Raw genomic sequence first — 21182 nt, forward strand, 5'->3', positions numbered from 1 at the left:
CTCATTACCCGCTTTAGTTACCCGTATTCACCATGGATTTAACGGAAGTTTTAAGTTTAGTTATAGGAATTGTGGGTTCAGTGGCTTTTTATTGTTGGACTTGATGTTTTATTTCTTGTACGTTGTATATTAAGAGGAGTATTGTTTTAGCCATTATAGAGAGTGTTTAATTATGAGTTAGTTATAGGATATTGGTGTTGATGTGGCGCTGATGTGGAAGATTAAAAGGATGAATAGTTTAGTTACGATAGGGATTGACCTTCTTCCCTTCCCCCGAGAGTTTTACTTACAATTAAATAATATTTACTTGTTAGGCTTTACTTTCATTTTTGTTCCTTATTAGTTGGTATGTCTCCTTCCCCTTCCCGATCCGACGTGTTTTTGTGTTTTTTGGGCACCATGACAGTCGGTTAGCGCCGGCTGCAATCGGCGAGAATGGAGTGTACTCACTTGTTCTATGCGGTCGTGTGGTGGTTCGGTTGGTTATGCATGTCCTTAAATTGATTTCCTGTCCTAATTGGCTTCTCGTTCTCTCAACCGGAGAATTCAAGCGTCGGGGCAATTTCGACCATTGGTGTCTTGTTTCACCTCAATTCTTCTTCAAAAGCATCTACTCCGCTTTATTCTTCAGTCTTCACCTGCTCGTCTCTTCCTGAAGTCTCCTTTCTCTCTAGTCATCATCTATCGGAGTTTCTCATACACTTTTCAGGTTTGTCTCCTTTCTCGATTGATATATATTTTTGGTGTCTGGGTTGATTCGGTTCCTCTTTTGCGGGGCCGTTTTGCTGCAAATTCGATTTTTCGATAGACCACATCTTTGGTTCCTCGGTAGTTTGTTCAAGTTGTCGGTAGCCATCACACCATCAGTGACGACCATCGATACTTAGCAAGTGCTCTCGGGTCCTGTTTGCTTGGTCTTTGCTTTTTTACATTGTCAGTTTGTTACTCAGGTGAGGTGGTCTTTAGGTGGTGGCTGTGGGGTTTCTTCCTTGTTGAGTTTGGTGCTTGCTTACGTTAGAGTTATTAGCAGGGTTTTTTACTTTTTGGTAGTTTTACGTGTTTTTAGCGGGGTTTGGTTGAAAATTTGGAGTGAATTGTGGTTGTTTCGGTGCTTCAAATGGGTTTCAATGGTGGGTGTTTTGTGGTATTTTCATAGCTACTTTCCCGGGTTTTCGGTTTATTCTTGCCTTTGTGGTCCTTCATTTGTCTGGTGCTTAATTTTTTGACCCACGTTCTATATCTTGCTAAAGCACCACCTGGTTTTGAATGTGTCAAGGTTATATGTTCGATTGTTCCTTTGACACGTTTGCTAGTTTACTGTCTTCGGAATTGGATGTCCGCCCTTTTTGTGTGTAGGCGTTTGGTGGGACGGTCGTCTTTGACTGTTATTTAGTTGCTTTGTTTCGGTTTGGATCGGGATTTATCAAAATGCCACAAGTTTCTCTCCATCAATCAGTTCACGACGTTTATTATTCGGATATTTCGCTAGGGTTGAGATGACTGAAGATGCAGGGTTTCATAAGTTAAGGGCTTGAACGTTATGTTGCAATGAATTTTGTTGTCAATGGTGTATGTTGTACTAGGTTGTGTTGAAGGTAATTAATGTGTAGTGTTCAAGTAGATCGTAAGGGCTACTCAAACAGACCAGTTGGGTTTGTACAACTCGTAATGTTTCTAGATCATTAGATCTATTTTAATTAAAATTACGTTTGTACAAAGCTTTATAATATACAATACTGGTGGAGTTTGATAGAGATATTAGTGAGATATTAGTTTTAATATGTAATACACGGATTCATAAACATGTGCTAATGATGAGGTACAATCTTCTTAAGAGATAGATTGTGCAATGAGTAAACGCACGACCTCTCTTGTTATTAATCATAAAAATCACGAGGTCAACATCATCATCATCATCCGAACAATGGAGGTATTATTGGCATTTGTCACGCGACCAATCCCTAATCGACAACATAATAAAATTTCAAAACTTTTGTTTTTGTCGTGTAGGGTTTCATAACCAAACGACGTTTTTTCTCTTAAATACGACATTCCAGCCTTTTAGTAATATATAGAATAGTAATAGTAATTAGAAAATACCAAACGTTATCATTAAGGTCTTCCGTTATGTTAATTAAGTCGGGTGTTGTTGTTACACATCCGGAGACAAAAAGGGAGCAATCGAGTAACAATGATCCAAGTTTGCTTGCTCAAGTGTCCCCTTTGAAGTTTTGTTCTTTAGATAACGTGAATTTTGATCATAGTTCACCTTGTACTTCTAGATTTTTTGGATTCGGGCCTGAATCTGCAGTTCAATGTGTCGATGAACCGATCTCTAATGCTTCTAACGGGCCGAAACCCACTGTTAACTCTGGGATGAAGTCCACTGTTTCTCACCATGGTTCTGTTATTCTCGGGCAAGTATTTATTGTTCAATGTGTTGATTGGCCAAATTCCAAAGTATCTGGCGGGTCGAAGCCCACTGTAAAATCTGGGCTGAAGCCCACTGTTTCTCATCTTGGGCCGACTTAACATGTTGGGCCTAGTTCGGGTATTGATGTTGATAGGGTGTTTTCTGATTCGGTTGACAATGTGTACGTGTCTAAAGGTGATTCGGAGTCAAATGATGATGACACAACGTTTGCGGTTAAATTGGCCCGTTTGAAGAAGGAGAAGAAGGAAAAGAAAGAAGAGTTGTTGGCTAAACGTAACTTAGAATCAAATGAAGATAGCCTGGTACCGATTTTGATTGGTCGTAAGTGGAAGATGTTATTGTGATTGCGATGTAACTTCGTGTGATGGTTTTTGTAAAGAGTGGTAAGTTTTGAATAAAGATATTTCAAGGAGTCTACTTAGAGATGCTAATCCGAGGTCAAGAAAAAATGTGTATGTGGCTTCCATTTCCGACACTTTTAATCTTAGAGATCATACCGATGACTTGAATTACGTGAACGCGATTCAAAACTTGTTTATGGATGCTCATGAGGGAAAAGGCGGTATAGTTCATCGGCAAACGGGATAGGAAATATGTCTGCAGAGGCTTTTGCGGCCTTTGATGATATGATGACACGTTTGGCCGGGGAGTGTGCACCGGGTGATGGAACTGCCAATGTGTTATCTTATAAGATAGAGAATCGTTCCGTGAAGAAGACTTTGAAAGAAGCGATTAATGGTAAGTTGAAGAGAGCGGGACCTAGAGGTTGAAATCTTGAGTTTGTCTCGTGTGCCTTTGTTGTCCTTTTTTGTTTGTTGATTTCTTGTTAGATTGCTTAGTTTGGATGTTGGTTGGCTTAGATTTGTTTAGTTTGTTTTAAGATTATTTCAGGTAGTTAGGGAAGCTCGCCGTTTATTTTTATAGTTTTTTTAGACGGTTGCTTTCTAGGCGCGAGCATCCGTTTCCTTTGTTTCTTTTGTATTCTTGTTGAAGACGTTTTTCTTTGAGAAACGACATCGTTTTTATATGGGTTTTAGTTTTTCTGCCAAAAAAAATAAAAAAATTAAGGTCTTTCGTAGTCAATGAAACATATAAATGAAGAGTGATTCGTACATCGATTTATACGCACCACATACATATATTGAAATATTAGATTGTACAACACTCTACTATATGTCCAATTAAAAATAATCGATCAATTCCCCTTTTTCAAAAGGAATTGATATTCTAAATATACGAGAACAAATGAAATATTATATTGTACAATACTATACTCTAGTATATACTCTTCAATTAAAAATAATCAAGCACTTCTCTTTTTTTACGAAAAAATTAAAGAATTAATATTCAAAATATACGAGAACAAACTAAGAACTACACACAATTAACCTAAAAAACCTAAACATGAAAATTGACCAAACAGATACCAATCGCTTTCCTGTTCAAACAGATAAAATTGATCATTACATATTGTGCTCCATATATACACATTTGTGAAAGGAACCTGGAAATCATATATATATAATGATGTTACTTGCAGTCACAACATCAAAATATGAAGGGAATAACAACATTTTAATTTGTCAACAAAATTTTTTCTTCTAACTTCTTGTTCCAAAGTACTCCGGTCCATGGTATCCCAATACCATAGTTTTATAGTCAATGATAAAAGCACAGATTATTACATACATCTAAAATAAATATAAAATACATCCTTTTCTTAACATGTAACGTGCATAACATAAATCGAAACACAATAAACAATTAAATACTTCCACATAGTTTTGCTTTATCCATAAGCATACATGAATGCTGATCTCAGATATGCTCAAAATTTGACAACCACATGTCAAATTTACATACATACACCTCCTACAAAACATGCCACGTGCCATTTCACCATTTAACACAACCATTTCATTCCAATCCCATCACCTCCCACAATTCCTCTTATATACCATTCAACTTTCAAACCTCATGAACACATTAAAAAAGAAAACCAAAAACATAAAAAAAAAAAAAAAACAACCATGGAGACTCAAACTCAATTTCAAAGACCTCAATATGAAAATCCTCAATACCAAACACATCTCAAACAGTACAAACACCAACAAATAAGCACCAAAACCATGTTGTTTGCAACCGTGGTAGGCCTTACTATTGGTGGACCACTTCTAGCCATGATGGGGTTCAGTTTCTTAGCAACCATGACTCTGTTTGTAGTGACTTCACCACTACTTCTCATATTCAGCCCTGTTATTGCTGGTGCTTTGTTTGCGGTTCTTGCAGCTTTGGTTGGGTTTGCAGCTGCTGGCACCATGGCTATCTTGGGACTATCAGCTTTGGGTTGGGTTTTTCGGACCGTTAAAACGCAACAATTAACGCAAGGTATTGAATCAGCTGCAGGAAAGTTGGTAGATTATGGTGAAAATATTAAAGAAAATGTGAAGGATACTGGAAAAGAGTGGGGTAGTCAGTTGAAACAAACAGTGCAAAACTCACCTGATACAAAAACAGCCGCTAATAAAGCTTAGTTTAACTTGCTGTTTTGGAATGAATAATAATTTTAGTTTGTTTGTTTATTTGTAATTGCAATGTTATAATAATGGATAAATGGATAATAATGGATTTTACATGTATGTTGTTTGATGTCGCGCTAAAAGTAATTCAAATTATCGTACTGTATAACTTTGGAGGTTTTATTAGTCATCTAATCTAATCTTGATGTGATTATAATTATTATTAATTAATAGTTTTATGAAAGAGGGTGGCCCCACATCGGAGCATGAGTGAAAAGAGTGATTAGATGTGGTGGTATAAGACCACTCCCAACCATGACACCGTCATGGACACTTCCTCAGCGCCACATCAGCTTTCTCTCTCCTCATTTCTCACCACTTCCTCTCATAACACTCTCAGGACACATCATTGCCAACCATGACATACTTCCTCCCAATCACATACCCCACAAAATTAATTAAATAAGTAATGTACAAGGTTGTTTATGCTAAAGTACAAGTAAATAAAGCAAAGAAAAAAAGAAAGAAAAAATGATCTCGTGCTGGAAGATGCTTGGGGAAGAAACAGATGAGGGCGAATCTTGTGAGGGCGGACTGAGGGCTTGGGAGGGCACACCAATGCCAATGGAGCCCTCGAGGAAGAATGGTGAGGAAGGGATTGAGGGCGGACCATTGGGAGTGGTCTAAAAAGGGATGAAGGGGTAACGGTTTAGGTACTTACCTGGACGAGTTCAATGGGTGATCAAAAAGGTCCATGGCCTAGGTTGGTGACTTTCATTGCACGTTGAAAGGGTGCTAGCTTAAGGTCGATTCGATCCTACGTCAAAATTTGTGGCAGTGGAGGCTTGCGTTCCCGCGGCCCCTATCAAACTTTTAGTTTAATATTTCTACGTTTATATATCATCTTCGTTTAATTTTTTTTTTATATTAAAAATAGATGTTTTTTTTTTTTTTTCAATCTTTAATGAGTTCAAGCTAAACTGAATGACTAGACGTCCTAAGGGTGTGAAAAAATTAAGGTTAGACATTTTTGTGAAAGCGAAAAAATGTTTCGTTTCTGTTTTAACTATCGACATATTGAACAAAACAAACGATACCAAGAAAGCATTCAAACCTTTGGGTTTTGTTAATTTTCACTTTCGTGCGAATGTTGTAACGTCAGGTAACTGAAATGCAACAAAATGTTGTTAAATTAAATTGAATATAACAATGGGTGTAAATAGATTTTTTTTTTTTTTTTTTTTTTTTTTTTTTTTTTTTTGAAGTATACGTAAAGAGCACTGGCTTGGAACTCATTTTTAACCGTATTTTGACTAATTCGGTGTAGCTCACTCTCTTCCAATCTCGATTAAAAGTGTTTACAAAGTAGTATTTTCTGTATACATGACTATTTGAGTTTTCATTTACCATGTTCAGTTGTCCGTCACTTTATCATTTAACAAATTAATGAAAACAATCATTAATGTTTAGATATGATATTTGATTGGTGAGATTTTAAGTAGTGAATGAAAAATTATAAATTTGTATATCATAGTTAAAAAATGACATTTTTTTAATGATAATCCTAAGTTGTTAATTGTTATCAGGGCCGGTCAAACTTTGGTTAAAGTTTTTGCATGCCCAGAGCGAAATGATTATAAAATGCCTCCAACAGTTACGCAAACATATATTTTTATGAGGTTTAAACTATGGGTATTAATAATTTTTTTCGAAATGATGCCTCTAACCGCATGATGCCCCGGGCCGTAGCCCGCCTCGTCCATAGCCTTAGCCGGCCCTGGTTGTTATTAAAAACTTAAATATGTTCGGGGAAGAAAAAATTTGAAGCGTAATAGATGTCGGGATAAACGTCGATGGTATGAAAGGTATTTTATCGATGATGTGATGAAAGATTCTGAGGAGGACGATAATGAAGTTGATTGTTGCTCATGTTGCTCATCATGCTCATCCTACTCTTCCTCGGGCTCGGAAACGTAGCTTCATCGATTAGTCGTGGTGTTTTATCGTTTCGGGGTCGGTCGTGTATGTTTGAGATTTTCGTGTATGATTATTCCTTTGGATCTTTGGTAGTTGAACTAGGGGTTTGAGAGTTTCTTAGATTGTTTTCGTGTTATTTAGGTTTGTTCGGGTTTTTATTTGTTCAGTTGTTTGTGTGTTGTCTCGCGTATTGACTAGCTTCTTGCTAGTTTGTTTCTTTTATTTTATTTAATAATAATATGCTTGCCTTTCAAAAAAAAAAAAAAAAAAAAAAAAAAAAACATGTTACTAACCACATTTTCACGATAATAACTATCCTTATCATCATTTAATATTGTCATTAGAAAATTCAAAAATAGACATTTTTTTTCCGAACAACAATTCAAAAAATAGACATTAACCGAAAACTTTGTTTGAAACATCTATTAGTAATTTTTTTCTATTTTTTTTAGAAATGCAAACGCACACACTCAACACAATTTTTACAAGAATATATACATAACAAAAAAACAAAATGAATATGCTAATTAATTATATATAACAAAAAGATTAAACTTCAACAAAAACTGGGCCGAAATGTTGAATTGTTTGATTCAGACGCATTTCGAGGGCAACCCTCTGAGGAACTTTTGCCTCAAACCTATCGAAAGCTCGAACGTAGAATGGAGGAAATGAGCATTGACCTCCCCTCAGGGATCAGTATGGAATACTTCACTTACGGCTTACCACGTGCTTCTTGGCGAGGAAGAGGCAGAGGTTCTATGTGCCACAATTTCTAAAAACAAGTTATGGTTAAAACGAGTTAGAAATTTCGCGCGTTGCGTTGGGAGTAGTGTTTTTTGTATGTACTAAATTTATTGTTAAAAATTAAATACAAATTAATGTTTACATTATCACATGATATTAATTACTTACGTTTACATTATTAAGTAATAATTCATTTAATTATTTAAATTAAACAATGGATGATTTAGAGAAATGAAAAAGAGAATCTTAGGAAATGCTACATTTATAAAAAAAAAAAAAAAAAAAAAAAAAAGATAAATAAATAAATTATATTATAGTAAATACTATTGGCTTAGGTTTGTGTTTTAGTGTAAGGTTAAATTTGTTATCACGAGCCTTATAAGGTGCAGTGAACATCTTTTAGTTCCACGTTCTACTATATGCTCAACCATTTTTGGACTACAAAGAGTACCAAAAAACATCATCTTTCTAGAATCATACAAACTTTATGACGTATCAAATTCAAGTCTACATTATTACCTATAATAACGAGTTTCAAAAGTATTCAATTGACAACATATATATTAACATCATAACATGTCTAGAAAACTTTTCCTAACCCTTAAGGAACCTAACAAGTCTAAATTCTAAAGAACCCATAACAAAAAACGCTTTTAGTTAAGTTGATCAGTTGAGTATACAACGTACGTCTATAAAAGATGGCGGAAGAACACGAATCTGTGCATGGATATTTAACAGACGAGGATGAAAACCCAAGAACGGGTAAAATACAACTTTTGTTGGTTTAATCAGTTAGTAAAATGAGACAGATTTAATGTGATTTTTTTGAAATTAAACAGGTACATTGTGAACAACGATTGCACATATTATAACTGCAGTTATCGGTTCGGGTGTACTTTCACTGGCTTGGAGCACAGCTCAGCTTGGTTGGATTGGCGGACCGATTGCGTTAGTTAGTTTTGCAGTCGTAACGTATGTTTCCGCAGTTCTTTTGTCAGATTGTTACAGGTCACCTGATCCTGTTACCGGAACTAGAAACCGATTTTTTACAGATGCTGTTGAAGTTATCCTTGGTACACCTACTTCTATCCTAAGTGTACACTACAACAAACTTTGTAGTTTGTGACACTTTTTATATGAACATCTGACACTTAAAAATGTGACATGTAAAAGCGTGTAAAAATTTGTTGTCAAAAATTTTATGTGTGAAAAAATATGGCGTCCAAAAGTGTCATTGATTTTCTATTTTTGACGCTGTTAGGTGTCAAATATTGTGACACCAGAAGAAAAACATGTCAAATTATTCACATTTTTAAGCGTGAAAATAATGTGAGTGTAAAAAATGAATTTTTTTTTTTTTAAAGACAAACTCACTTACCTGTCAGCCAGTATTTAGCCCATTGGTATTATTCATGTATTATTATTATAGGGCCTAGCCCATTCATAGATGCTAGGTTTTATGCCTATATATAGCTTGTAATATTGTACTGGTGAAGCAAGGAAATACAACACGTTATCATTATTAACATGGTATCGAGCCATGCCTCCAATATCCCCTAAACCCTAATCTGTCGATCAAAAAAAAAAAAAAAAAACACAAACTCATCTCATTTTTTTTCTTCTGCCGATTGCATCATCTCCCTTTTTCATCTTCCTGCTGCCTTCTATCTCTTCTATTCTATATCAATTAATCATCACCATGACTAACACATATGACAAGATCTACACAGTCACGTCCATATCTCATCTCATTCCGGTTAAACTTGATCTCTCGAAGCTTAACTATGCGCACTGGAAACGTCTCTTCACCACTCATTGCAAGGGTTTTGATGTCTCAAAATTTGTCCTTGGCACTTCCACCTCTGAAGAACAAGCAACCGATGCGTGGATCAAGGCTGATGCAGTTGTTACCACATGGATATATAATACGATCTCCGAGTCCCTTCTTGAACGGGTACTCAATTCTGAGCCGGTCAATTCTCATGCGGCTTGGATTTTTCTAGAAAATTTTTTTCAAGACAACAAGTTGTCGAAAACCATGGAATTGAATGCCGAGTTACGTGCACTCTCCATTGGTGACCAAACGGTGGAAGAGTACTTTCGAAAACTAGATCGAATTGCAACGCACCTTCGAAATCTCGGATCAACTGTTGAAGAAAACAACCTTGTCATGTTTGTCGTTAACGGATTGACAGATAAATATCCATACGCTGCACGAATCATACTTCATCGCCACCCATTCCCCGATCTCGACACAGCTCGATCTATGTTGTTAATGGAAGAAATGACTTTGAATCGGGAACAACGAACTGCTGCCACCCCCACATTGAATTCCTCCAACCCGACGGCTCTTGTTGCTCAGCCCGCTACACCGCCTCCTACTCAACCTCAGATTTGTCGCAACTTTTCTAATGGATTTTGTCGATTTGATAACAGGTGCAGGTTTGTACACGATGTAAACTCCAGGCGTAACACTTCTGGTAGGTCTAACAATTATAGGTCCAACGGTGTAAGTCAAGCCCAATTGCTTCAAGTGATTGCTGCCCAACAAAATCAATTGGCTGCTCAATCTATGGCAAATTTACGGGCTCCAATCCATACTCAGCAGGCTGTTCCATTTACTTATGGCCCACCAGGCCCAACTAATCGCCACAGTACACAGGCAGGCCTCCTGCCAAGCCCACCAGGATTTAACAGGACATCATCTCATACTGGGCCGAATGGAGGTCAGCAGGCCTACTTTTCTGGACAGCCTGCTTCAATTTTTGGGACATGTCAGCCCACTGGTTACGGTTCTTTTACTATTGACCCACGCACTCAGACACAGGAAACGGTTTTGCCTCATGCCTTCAGCGCCATGACTCTTCAGGACTACGGGGCTGCCGGATGGCACATGGATACTGGTGCGACTTCTCACCTTACCTCTTGTGTTAATAATCTTAGTACCATTTTTAATAAATGCAAATATTCATCTGTCGCCGTCGGTAACGGGAATACAATTCCAGTCACCAACACCGGCAATAGCTTGTTACCTGCAACTCATCGACCTTTACACCTAAATAACGTCCTTGTTACTCCCAATATTGTTAAAAATCTTATATCTGTACGTCAATTTACTCGTGATAATCTTGTCTCTGTTGAATTTGATCTGTTTGGTTTTTCTGTGAAGGACTATCTGACGCGTCGTCTTCTGCTCCGATGTCATAGCACCGGGGATCTCTACCCTCTCACACCCAGCTCTACTCCTCCACAAGCTTTGCTTACTAGTCCCGTTACATGGCATCAGCGTCTTGGTCACCCCGGACATGATGTTCTTCGCAGACTTATTTCAAATAAAGATATCATATGTAATAAAATGTCGTCACCTTTATTTTGTCATGCATGCCAACTTGGAAAACACGTGCGACTTCCCTTTTATGTTTCTAGTTCTAATGTAACTGCTACTTTTGATATTATTCATTCTGATTTGTGGACATCTCCTGTGCCTAGTCTTAGTGGTTTAAAATACTATGTTATATTTCTTGATCATTACTCTCATTATGTTTGGGTTTTTCCGTTACGTAATAAATCTGATGTAATTACTACTTTCATTAATTTTAGATGCTTTGTACGCACTCAATTCAAACAAGAAATAAAATCTTTTCAATGCGATAATGGCGGTGAATTTGACAACACCGCCTTTCATACCCTCTTTCAAACAAATGGCATTCAATTTCGCCTATCTTGTCCATACACTTCCCAACAAAATGGGAAATCCGAACGTATGTTACGCACGATCAATAACCTTATTCGCACTCTTCTCTTCCAGGCTCATCTCCCACCTACCTACTGGGTCGAAGCCTTACATATGGCAGCCCATCTTCTTAACATTCTCCCTTCCTCCGCCATTAATCACGAGATACCACACTATCGCCTCTACCGACAAAAACCAGATTATACAACAGTTCATGTATTTGGTTGTCTTTGTTACCCTCACCTTCCTGACACTCACAAACTCGCGCCGCGCTCCACTCCTTGCATCTTCCTCGGGTATCCCTCCAATCATCGGGGATACCGCTGCCTTGATCTCACCTCCAATAGAATCATTTTGTCTCGTCACGTCACCTTCGATGAGACCTCTTTCCCCTTTGGCTCCATGACTCCCACCGAACCCCCATCATATGACTTCCTTGAACCTCCACCTAGTCTATTTTCCCGATCCTTTCATATTCCCGACTTACACTCTTCTACTCCCACATCTTCCTCGGAGACACAGCCTCCTCCTACTGAGGCTACCACTACCTCCACATTGGAGACTGAGCCTCCTCCCATTGAGGCTACCGCCCCTAATCCCACTCACCTTTCCACCTCGGAGACACAGCCTCCTCCTACTGAGGCTGCCGCCTTTTCGTTCGTTCACCCTATGATCACCCGCACACGTGCTGGTATCACCAAACCCATTGATCGTCTTAATCTTCTAACCTCTACCATATCCCCCATTCCTCGCACATACCCTGATGCCCTACGGGAACCAAACTGGAAACAAGCTATGATAGATGAATATAATGCATTAATTAGCAATGGTACTTGGACACTTGTGCCTCGCCCATCGGACACGAACATAGTTCGCTCCATGTGGATTTTTAAGCACAAGTTTAATGCAGATGGTAATTTGAGCAGATATAAGGCTCGACTCATTGCTAACGGTCACAGCCAGCAGGTTGGTATAGATTGTGATGAGACCTTTAGTCCGGTTGTCAAACCGGCATCGATTCGCACTGTCCTTAGTTTGGCAGTTTCTCGACACTGGCCGGTTCATCAGCTAGATGTCAAGAACGTCTTCCTTCATGGGCAACTCTCAGAGACTGTGTACATGCATCAGCCCCCGGGTTTTCGTGATAGTAGATTCCCGGATCATGTCTGTTTATTGTAAAAGTCCCTGTATGGCCTTAAGCAGGCTCCCCGAGCTTGGTTTCAGCAATTTGCAGGTTATGCTCAATGACTTGGCTTTCACCAGAGCCGTTGTGACACATCTCTCTTTATTTTTCGCCAGGGTTCCGACACTGCGTACCTACTCTTATATGTTGATGATATCATCTTGACTGCGTCATCCACAGGTTTATTACAGCGGATTATCTCGTATTTACATCAGGAGTTCTCCATGACTGATTTGGGTCCCCTAAACTACTTTCTAGGGATCCATGCCACCCGTAGTGTTTCTGGTATGTTTCTCTCCCAGACACAGTACGCTACTGAGAATATTGAGCGGGCTGGTATGTCCTCATGTCATCCCTACAGGACCCCGGTTGAACCGGGTGCTAAACTTACTTCTCATGGTCCTCCTATCAAGGATCCTACTCTCTATCGGAACCTTGCAGGTGCATTACAGTGTCTTACATTCACTAGACCGGATATCTCTTATGTAGTTCAGCAGATTTGTCTCTTCATGCATGATCCTTGGGAGCAACACTTCCATGCGCTCAGACGAATCATTCGATATCTTCAGGGAACCACTGATCTCGGACTATAGTTATATGCGTCATCACCTTCCTCTTTGGTTGCTTACTCTGATGCCGATTGGGCAGGTTGCCCCACTACTCGTCGATCTACATCAGGCTACTGTGTTTTTCTCGGCAACAACCTTCTCTCCTGGTCATCCAAGCGGCAACTCACTCCCTCTCGCTCCAGTGCTGAAGCAGAGTATCGTGGGGTTGCCAATGCCGTTGCTGAGACATGTTGGATTCGTAACCTTCTCCGCGAGCTTCACTGTCCACTCACCTCAGCTACTTTGGTATATTGTGATAACGTCAGCTCTGTCTACCTCTCCAACAATCCGGTTCAACATCAACGAACGAATCACATTGAGATTGACATTCATTTTGTTCGTGATCTTGTTGCTCAGGGTCAAGTATGGGTTCTTCATGTCCAGTCCAGATATCAGTTTGCGGACATCTTCACCAAAGGTCTTCCTTTTGCATTATTTGATGACTTTCGCTACAGTTTGAGCGTCCGACGCACTCCCGCTCCAACTGCGGGGGGCTGTTAGCCAGTATTTAGCCCATTAGTATTATTCATGTATTATTATTATAGGGCCTAGCCCATTCATAGATGCTAGGTTTTATGCCTAGATGATGTAGAATATTTAATGGGTTTTGGGTCGCAAAGTGTGCGGGCTGTCATGAGCCAAAAGTTGGGCCATGTTTATAATTCAGGTGGTGGTTTTAGCCCAGCAAGGTTTGGCCCAATAGTGTTGGCCACATATGTTCAAGGTGGGATAAATGGGTCGGTGGTTTGCAAGTGTGGAATAGGATGAACATGAGTTGGAGTTTAAATGTTAAAAGATATCAATAAAAATTATGTTGAGAATAAAGTGGGATGACAACTGGATAATAACTGGGAGAAAGCAACCGACTACAATTTGAATAGGAGTCAAGTTTAAATTTCAATTTTTTGTTCTTATCTATTACGTAGTAGTTGTTTTTCATTCTCTAATATCTAGTTATATATATATATATATATATATATATATATATATATATATTTATATATATAGCTACCGTATGTTATTTGAGGGCTAGTTATTGATTATCTTTATTTTAATTGAAGGGAAATAAAACAAGCCGTGTGTGCTTTTGTTTTATCATATCGTTATAGTTCCATTTGGATCTTTATTTCTGTTTGGCCACGAGTTTATTCATTATTTGGTATCCAGAGCTCAGGTTTTTGGCCAAACAATGTTTCATGGAGGTTATCGAGGAGGCTATTGCAGAACCGCCGACCGAGGCAGCGATGGAGATAATCGTAGACACACCGAAAGAGGCAACGAAGACCCTCGAGACACAGAAATTGAACGATTATATAAGCGAATCGTCGAGTTGGAACTGAACCAACAACGATTTCCTGCGCGCTACGATTAGGAAAGAATCGATTCAGAATCCATTTATGATATTGAACCCATCTATGATACAGATGGTGAAGATGAAGAATCCATCTATGATACAGAACCCATCTATGATACTGATGGTGAGGTATTTTTTTCTTTTTTTGAATCTGATCAAGAAAGTGATTTGGAGGTAGTTAGTAACAAAGACACCAACATGTCCAATGAAGATGCTGAATTTTTTTATTGTGAAGATGTTGATGTTACGAATCAGGATTTGGAAAACATTTGTGTGGTTATTGAGGATCATTCAGATGTTTCAGTGCTTAAAGTTATAGACTCGAGGACGAGTCTTTTTGAAGAAAGGGAGGATGATGTAGAATATTTAATGGGTTTTGGGTCGCAAAGTGTGTGGGCTGTCATGAGCCAAAAGTTGGGCCATGTTTATAATTCAGGTGGTGGTTTTAGCCCAGCAAGGTTTGGCCCAATAGTGTTGGCCACATATGTTCAAGGTGGGATAAATGGGTCGGTGGTTTGCAAGTGTGGAATAGGATGAACATGAGTTGGAGTTTAAATGTTAAAAGATATCAATAAAAATTATGTTGAGAATAAAGTGGGATGACAACTGGATAATAACTGGAGAAAGCAACCTACTACAATTTGAATAGGAGTCAAGTTTAAATTTCAATTTTTTGTTCTTATCTATTACGTAGTAGTTGTTTTTCATTCTCTAATATCTAGTTATCTAGCTATATATATATATATATATATATATATATATATATATATATATAGCTACCGTATGTCATTTGAGGGCTAGTTATTGATTATCTTTATTTTAATTGAAGGGAAATAAAACAAGCCGTGTGTGCTTTTGTTTTATCATATCGTTATAGTTCCATTTGGATCTTTATTTCTGTTTGGCCACGAGTTTATTCATTACTATATATAGCTTGTAATATTGTACTGGTGAAGCAAGGAAATACAACACGTTATTATTATTAACATTACCCACCCAATACTAACACGAATATATTCGCCACGAAATGTCCTAAACAGGACTCGAACCCTGAACCCTCAAGGTTGTAAGGGTGGCCTCGATACCGCCAATCCATTGGCTCTTTGGTTGAATCTTTTTTTGTAAGGTAGCATTTTTTTTGTTATGCGTTTTGTTGAGTGATGGGGTATTTCACAGGCGAAAAACACGCATGGACATGCGGGTTGCTTCAGTATGTGAGCTTTTATGGGGACTACGGTCGCTTATGTCGTCACAACTTCGACTTGTATGAAGTAATTAAATCTCACATACCATACTGATATGAACTTTTCAATTTTGTTCATGTTTATAGATTAACAGTGAGTTAATATATGGTTCTTAATTTGCATCAGGGCGATTCAGAAATCAAATTGTTTCCATAAAAAAGGGCAAGATGCTGATTGTGAATATGGTGGCCATATTTATATGTTATTGTTTGGGGTAGTGCAGGTTCTGATGTCACAAATACCTGATTTTCATAGCATGGTTTGGTTATCGGTTGTTGCAGCAATAATGTCGTTTTGTTACGCATCAATTGGCTTTGGGCTCGGAGTAGCACAAGTAATAGGTACAAATGTTAAATGCTTTCATTATCATTTTTGAAATAGATGTACGATACGATTTAATGATTTAAAACAACAGAAAATGGCAAGTTTGCTGGGAGTATAACAGGAGTCCCGGCTACTAGTGTAGCTAACAAGTTATGGCTAGCTTTTCAAGCACTCGGTGACATTGCATTCGCGTATCCGTATACTTTTGTACTTTTAGAAATACAGGTTAGAAGTTTGTTATTCTTTACATGTAACATATTAGATAGTTGTATACTCCATCTATCTCAAAATTGTCCTCTTTTGACTTTTGAAAGTTTTTCTTTTTTAACTATGGATTTAAATATTTTTGTTTGTTTTATATAATATTTGATGAAAACTATATGAACGGATTGAGTTTTAAATGTGTTTTATTTGGTTTAACTTTCATTAAGTATTATACAGTACAAACAAAAAAGTTAAAGTCAGAGTTGGAAAAGAAAGACTTTCAAAAGTCAAAGGGACCCTGATTTTGGGACGGATAGATTATTATTATGCATATAAAAGGTACATGTTTTGATCGATTATCTTGGTGTATTGAAGGATACTATGAGGTCACCGCCATCAGAGAATGTGGTTGTGAAACGGGCTTCGGCAATTGCGATCAGCGTGACAACTTTTTTCTACGTTGGATGTGGATGTTTTGGATATGCAGCGTTTGGGAATGATACTGTAGGAAACCTCTTGACTGGATTCGGGTTTTACGAGCCTTATTGGATTATCGACTTTGCTAACGTGTGCATTATCATACATCTAATAGGAGGATATCAAGTAAGCCTTCATTTCACATAAAGAAGTCAATATTTGACTTTTAAAGTCAAATATATATCTAAACTAAAATATGTATGGGTATATCAAAATTATCTTGATCAAGATTCTCAATCTGATCACCAAGTTTTTTCCTTTTCCCCAAAATTAACAGAGATTCATTAAACAGATGAAATCTTTATTTTCAAGTTGACCTTAAAAAGTCAAACTATGACTAATACCCATATTGTTTTTACCTAAATAAAACAGCTATTCAGCCAGCCAGTATATGCATTTGTGGAAAGATGGTTAATCAACAAGTTCCCTGACAGTCGGTTTCTGAAGAACTTTTATGACCTCAACTTGCCATTCTTGCCTGTTTTTCGGTTAAATCTGTTCAGACTGTGTTTTAGAACAACATGCGTTGCAACGACAACAGGAATTGGGTTGATGTTCCCGTATTTCAATGAGATACTTGGTGTATTGGGTGCAGTGAATTTGTGGCCAATGGCAATATATTTTCCTGTTGAAATGTATATAGTGCAAAAAAAGGTGGAAACTTGGAGTAAAAAATGGATGATTCTTGAAGTATTTAGTGGTGTTTTGATGATTGTATCATTAGTAGCTTTAGTTGGATCTGTAGCTGGACTTATTCAAGCAAAAATGAAATAGTCTCATTGTAATCTGTGAGACTTTTTCTTGTGTTAAATCAGCCATTGTGATGGAACCAAAGCAACTATATAGTGAAATTAGTAACTATTCATACTAATGAGGTTGATTGTTGTGGTTTGTCTTGTGTAATTCGCTTCATTTGTTTCTTACTTTTTTCATGTAGTTTTCATTTTGTTCGGTTTGTGTTTTTTTAAAGTTTTCGGAATGTTAGCAGAGACTCCGTTATAGATAGTATTCCATTAGATAGTTGCTTTCTAGGTGCGAGTTTTCCCGTTTCCCCCCATCTTCTTATAATCCTTGTTGAGCGTGTTTTCCTTTGGAAAGCGGTCTCAGTTCCATATAAGTTTTTGTTTTTTCGCCAGAAAAAGAAAAAGAAAAATGTTAAAATTTATAAATAGTTCAAGCTTATTTTTTATTCTTATTTAAAATTGTTCTTATTCTTTGGTTCTAGTGTTTGCAGAGTAATGCTTGTTATTATGGAAGGATTGGCATTGCTGGATTTCTTAAAGTGAAGGACTAAAGTTGTTAAGTTATTGAAGTTTAATGCTGGAATCAAGTTGGAGGACCTTTCTGCACTTCTTAGAAGATTAAAGGACTACTTGGGGACCAAGTTATTTTGATGCTTATATCTGGTTTTAGGGTTTCAGTTGTATCCATCGTTTTTTCAATCATTCATTCTCAAATTTGTGGTTTTCTCTCAAAACACACAATATCTGAAACCCTAATCATCTTCATCTTCATCAGATCGATAGAGTGCTTCTGTTATTCATTTAATCAATCACTTATAGTGATTGTAATTTTGATATTTGCTGTTCAAGAGATTTTTAGTCTATTTGATTTTATTATCATCAAAGTTAAGATTGTAATTTTGAAGATTGAAGTATTTTGTAATCGAATCTGATATATTTTAGCATGGTATCAGAGTGTACAGTTCGTTGATTTGTGTTTTGATTTCATCATTCGATTGAAGAAATTTAGGGTTTGTTCGTTCGGTTGTTGGAACAAGGTTTCTTTGAAGTTCTTCTTTCTTTCTGGGTTTGATTGTAGATCTGTGTTCTTCACTTTCTCTTCTTATCAAAATTGTTTGAAGAAACCCTAAAATTAGGGTTAGGGTTTGTGTAATTTGGGCATATTTTCTGAAATTGTCTTCCGCTGCTTCTTTTCACTCGTTTCTTCTATTTTGTGGTAATCTACGAAGGGGAGTCTCGAATTTATTCGTGTTTTCTTTATTGTGTGTTTGCTTGTTCTGTTTATCTGGTTTTATTATATCTTGATAATCTGTTATTGCTTATCTGTTACATCTGTTCTTTATTTGTTTCTCTCTTAATTGCTGATTATTTGTTTCTCTCTTAATTGTTGTTATGGCTGAACAAGGTGCTATTACTTTGATTAATAAACTTGATTTTAGTGATCCTTTGTATCTTCATGCAAGTGATACAACTACTGGTACACCTTTTATTTCTATTAAACTCAAAGGAATAGAAAATTATAATATCTGGAGTAGATCTATGTTATTAACTTTGGGTACTAAAAATAAACTTGGTTTTATTAATGGAACTTTTCAAAGGCATGCTACTGATGCTACTCTTCAAAATCAATGGGATAGGTGTAATATGAAATGTCCCGTTATTATTAATTAAAAACGTTCCATATTAATTGATTTCGTTGCGAGGTTTTCACCTCTATATGAGACGTTTTTCAAAGACTGCATTCATTTTTAAAACAAACCATAACCTTTATTTCATAAATAAAGGTTTAAAAAGCTTTACGTAGATTATCAAATAATGATAATCTAAAATATCCTGTTTACACACGATCATTACATAATGGTTTACAATACAAATATGTTACATCGAAATCAGTTTCTTGAATGCAGTTTTTACACAATATCATACAAACATGGAATCCAAATCTTGTCCTTATTTTAGTATGCAACAGTGGAAGCTCTTAGTATTCACCTGAGAATAAACATGCTTTAAACGTCAACAAAAATGTTGGTGAGTTATAGGTTTAACCTATATATATCAAATCGTAACAATAGACCACAAGATTTCATATTTCAATACACATCTCATACATAGAGATAAAATCATTCATATGGTGAACACCTGGTAACCGACATTAACAAGATGCATATATAAGAATATCCCCATCATTCCGGGACACCCTTCGGATATGATATAAATTTCAAAGTACTAAAGCATCCAGTACTTTGGATGGGGTTTGTTAGGCCCAATAGATCTATCTTTAGGATTCGCGTCAATTAGGGTGTCTGTTCCCTAATTCTTAGATTACCGGACTTAATAAAAAGGGGCATATTCGATTTCGATAATTCAACCATAAAATGTAGTTTTACGTACTTGTGTCTATTTTGTAAATCATTTATAAAACCTGCATGTATTCTCATTCCAAAAATATTAGATTTTAAAAGTGGGACTATAACTCACTTTCACATATTTTTACTTCGTTGGGAAGTAAGACTTGGCCACTGGTTGATTCACGAACCTATAACAATATATACATATATATCAAAGTATGTTCAAAATATATTTACAACACTTTTAATATATTTTGATGTTTTAAGTTTATTAAGTCAGCTGTCCTCGTTAGTAACCTACAACTAGTTGTCCACAGTTAGATGTACAGAAATAAATCGATAAATATTATCTTGAATCAATCCACGACCCAGTGTATACGTATCTCAGTATTGATCACAACTCAAACTATATATATTTTGGAATCAACCTCAACCCTGTATAGCTAACTCCAACATTCACATATAGAGTGTCTATGGTTGTTCCGAAATATATATAGATGTGTCGACATGATAGGTCAAAATATTGTATACGTGTCTATGGTATCTCAAGATTACATAATATACAATACAAGTTGATTAAGTTATGGTTGGAATAGATTTGTTACCAATTTTCACGTAGCTAAAATGAGAAAAATTATCCAATCTTGTTTTACCCATAACTTCTTCATGTTAAATCCGTTTTGAGTGAATCAAATTGCTATGGTTTCATATTGAACTCTATTTTATGAATCTAAACAGAAAAAGTGTAGGTTTATAGTCAGAAAAATAAGTTACAAGTTGTTTTTGTAAAGGTAGTCATTTCAGTCGAAAGAACGACGTCTAGATGACCATTTTAGAAAACATACTTCCACTTTGAGTTTAACCATAATTTTTGGATATAGTTTCATGTTCATAATAAAAATCATTTTCTCAGAATAACAACTTTTAAATCAAAGTTTATCATAGTTTTTAATTAACTAACCCAAAACAGCCCGCGGTGTTACTACGACGGCGTAAATCCGGTTTTACGGTGTTTTTCGTGTTTACAGGTTTTAAATCATTAAGTTAGCATATCATATAGATATAGAACATGTATTTAGTTGATTTTAAAAGTCAAGTTAGAAGGATTAACTTTTATTTACGAACAAGTTTAGAATTAACTAAACTATGTTCTAGTGATTACAAGTTTAAACCTTCGAATAAGATAGCTTTATATGTATGAATCGAATGATGTTATGAACATCATTACTACCTCAAGTTCCTTGGATAAACCTACTGGAAATGAGAAAAATAGATCTAGCTTCAAAG

The 21182-nt window shown here is 36.7% G+C and overlaps 1 protein-coding gene, 1 non-coding gene and 1 pseudogene across 2 annotated transcripts; all 3 read left to right on the plus strand.

The window, feature by feature from the left end:
* The first annotated feature begins 4440 nt into the window (after positions 1-4440).
* Positions 4441-5079, plus strand: LOC139891240 (oleosin 5-like). The gene has a single exon (XM_071874189.1). It carries the CDS (start codon positions 4465-4467, stop codon positions 4966-4968), a length of 504 nt encoding a protein of 167 aa, XP_071730290.1. The 5' UTR covers positions 4441-4464; the 3' UTR covers positions 4969-5079.
* A 587-nt stretch (positions 5080-5666) lies between these two features.
* Positions 5667-5819, plus strand: LOC139895434 (U1 spliceosomal RNA). The gene has a single exon (XR_011775882.1). It is a non-coding gene; the product is annotated as a U1 spliceosomal RNA (small nuclear RNA).
* A 2556-nt stretch (positions 5820-8375) lies between these two features.
* Positions 8376-17578, plus strand: LOC139888138 (probable amino acid permease 7; annotated as a pseudogene).
* Positions 17579-21182: the final 3604 nt, after the last annotated feature.

This window comes from Rutidosis leptorrhynchoides, chromosome 2 (genome assembly GCF_046630445.1).
Source record: "Rutidosis leptorrhynchoides isolate AG116_Rl617_1_P2 chromosome 2, CSIRO_AGI_Rlap_v1, whole genome shotgun sequence".
Taxonomy (NCBI): domain Eukaryota; kingdom Viridiplantae; phylum Streptophyta; class Magnoliopsida; order Asterales; family Asteraceae; genus Rutidosis; species Rutidosis leptorrhynchoides.

Bases quoted from the DNA above. Each gene is read 5' to 3' on its own strand.
- LOC139891240 (XM_071874189.1), top strand. From the start codon at position 4,465: ATGGAGACTCAAACTCAATTTCAAAGACCTCAATATGAAAATCCTCAA.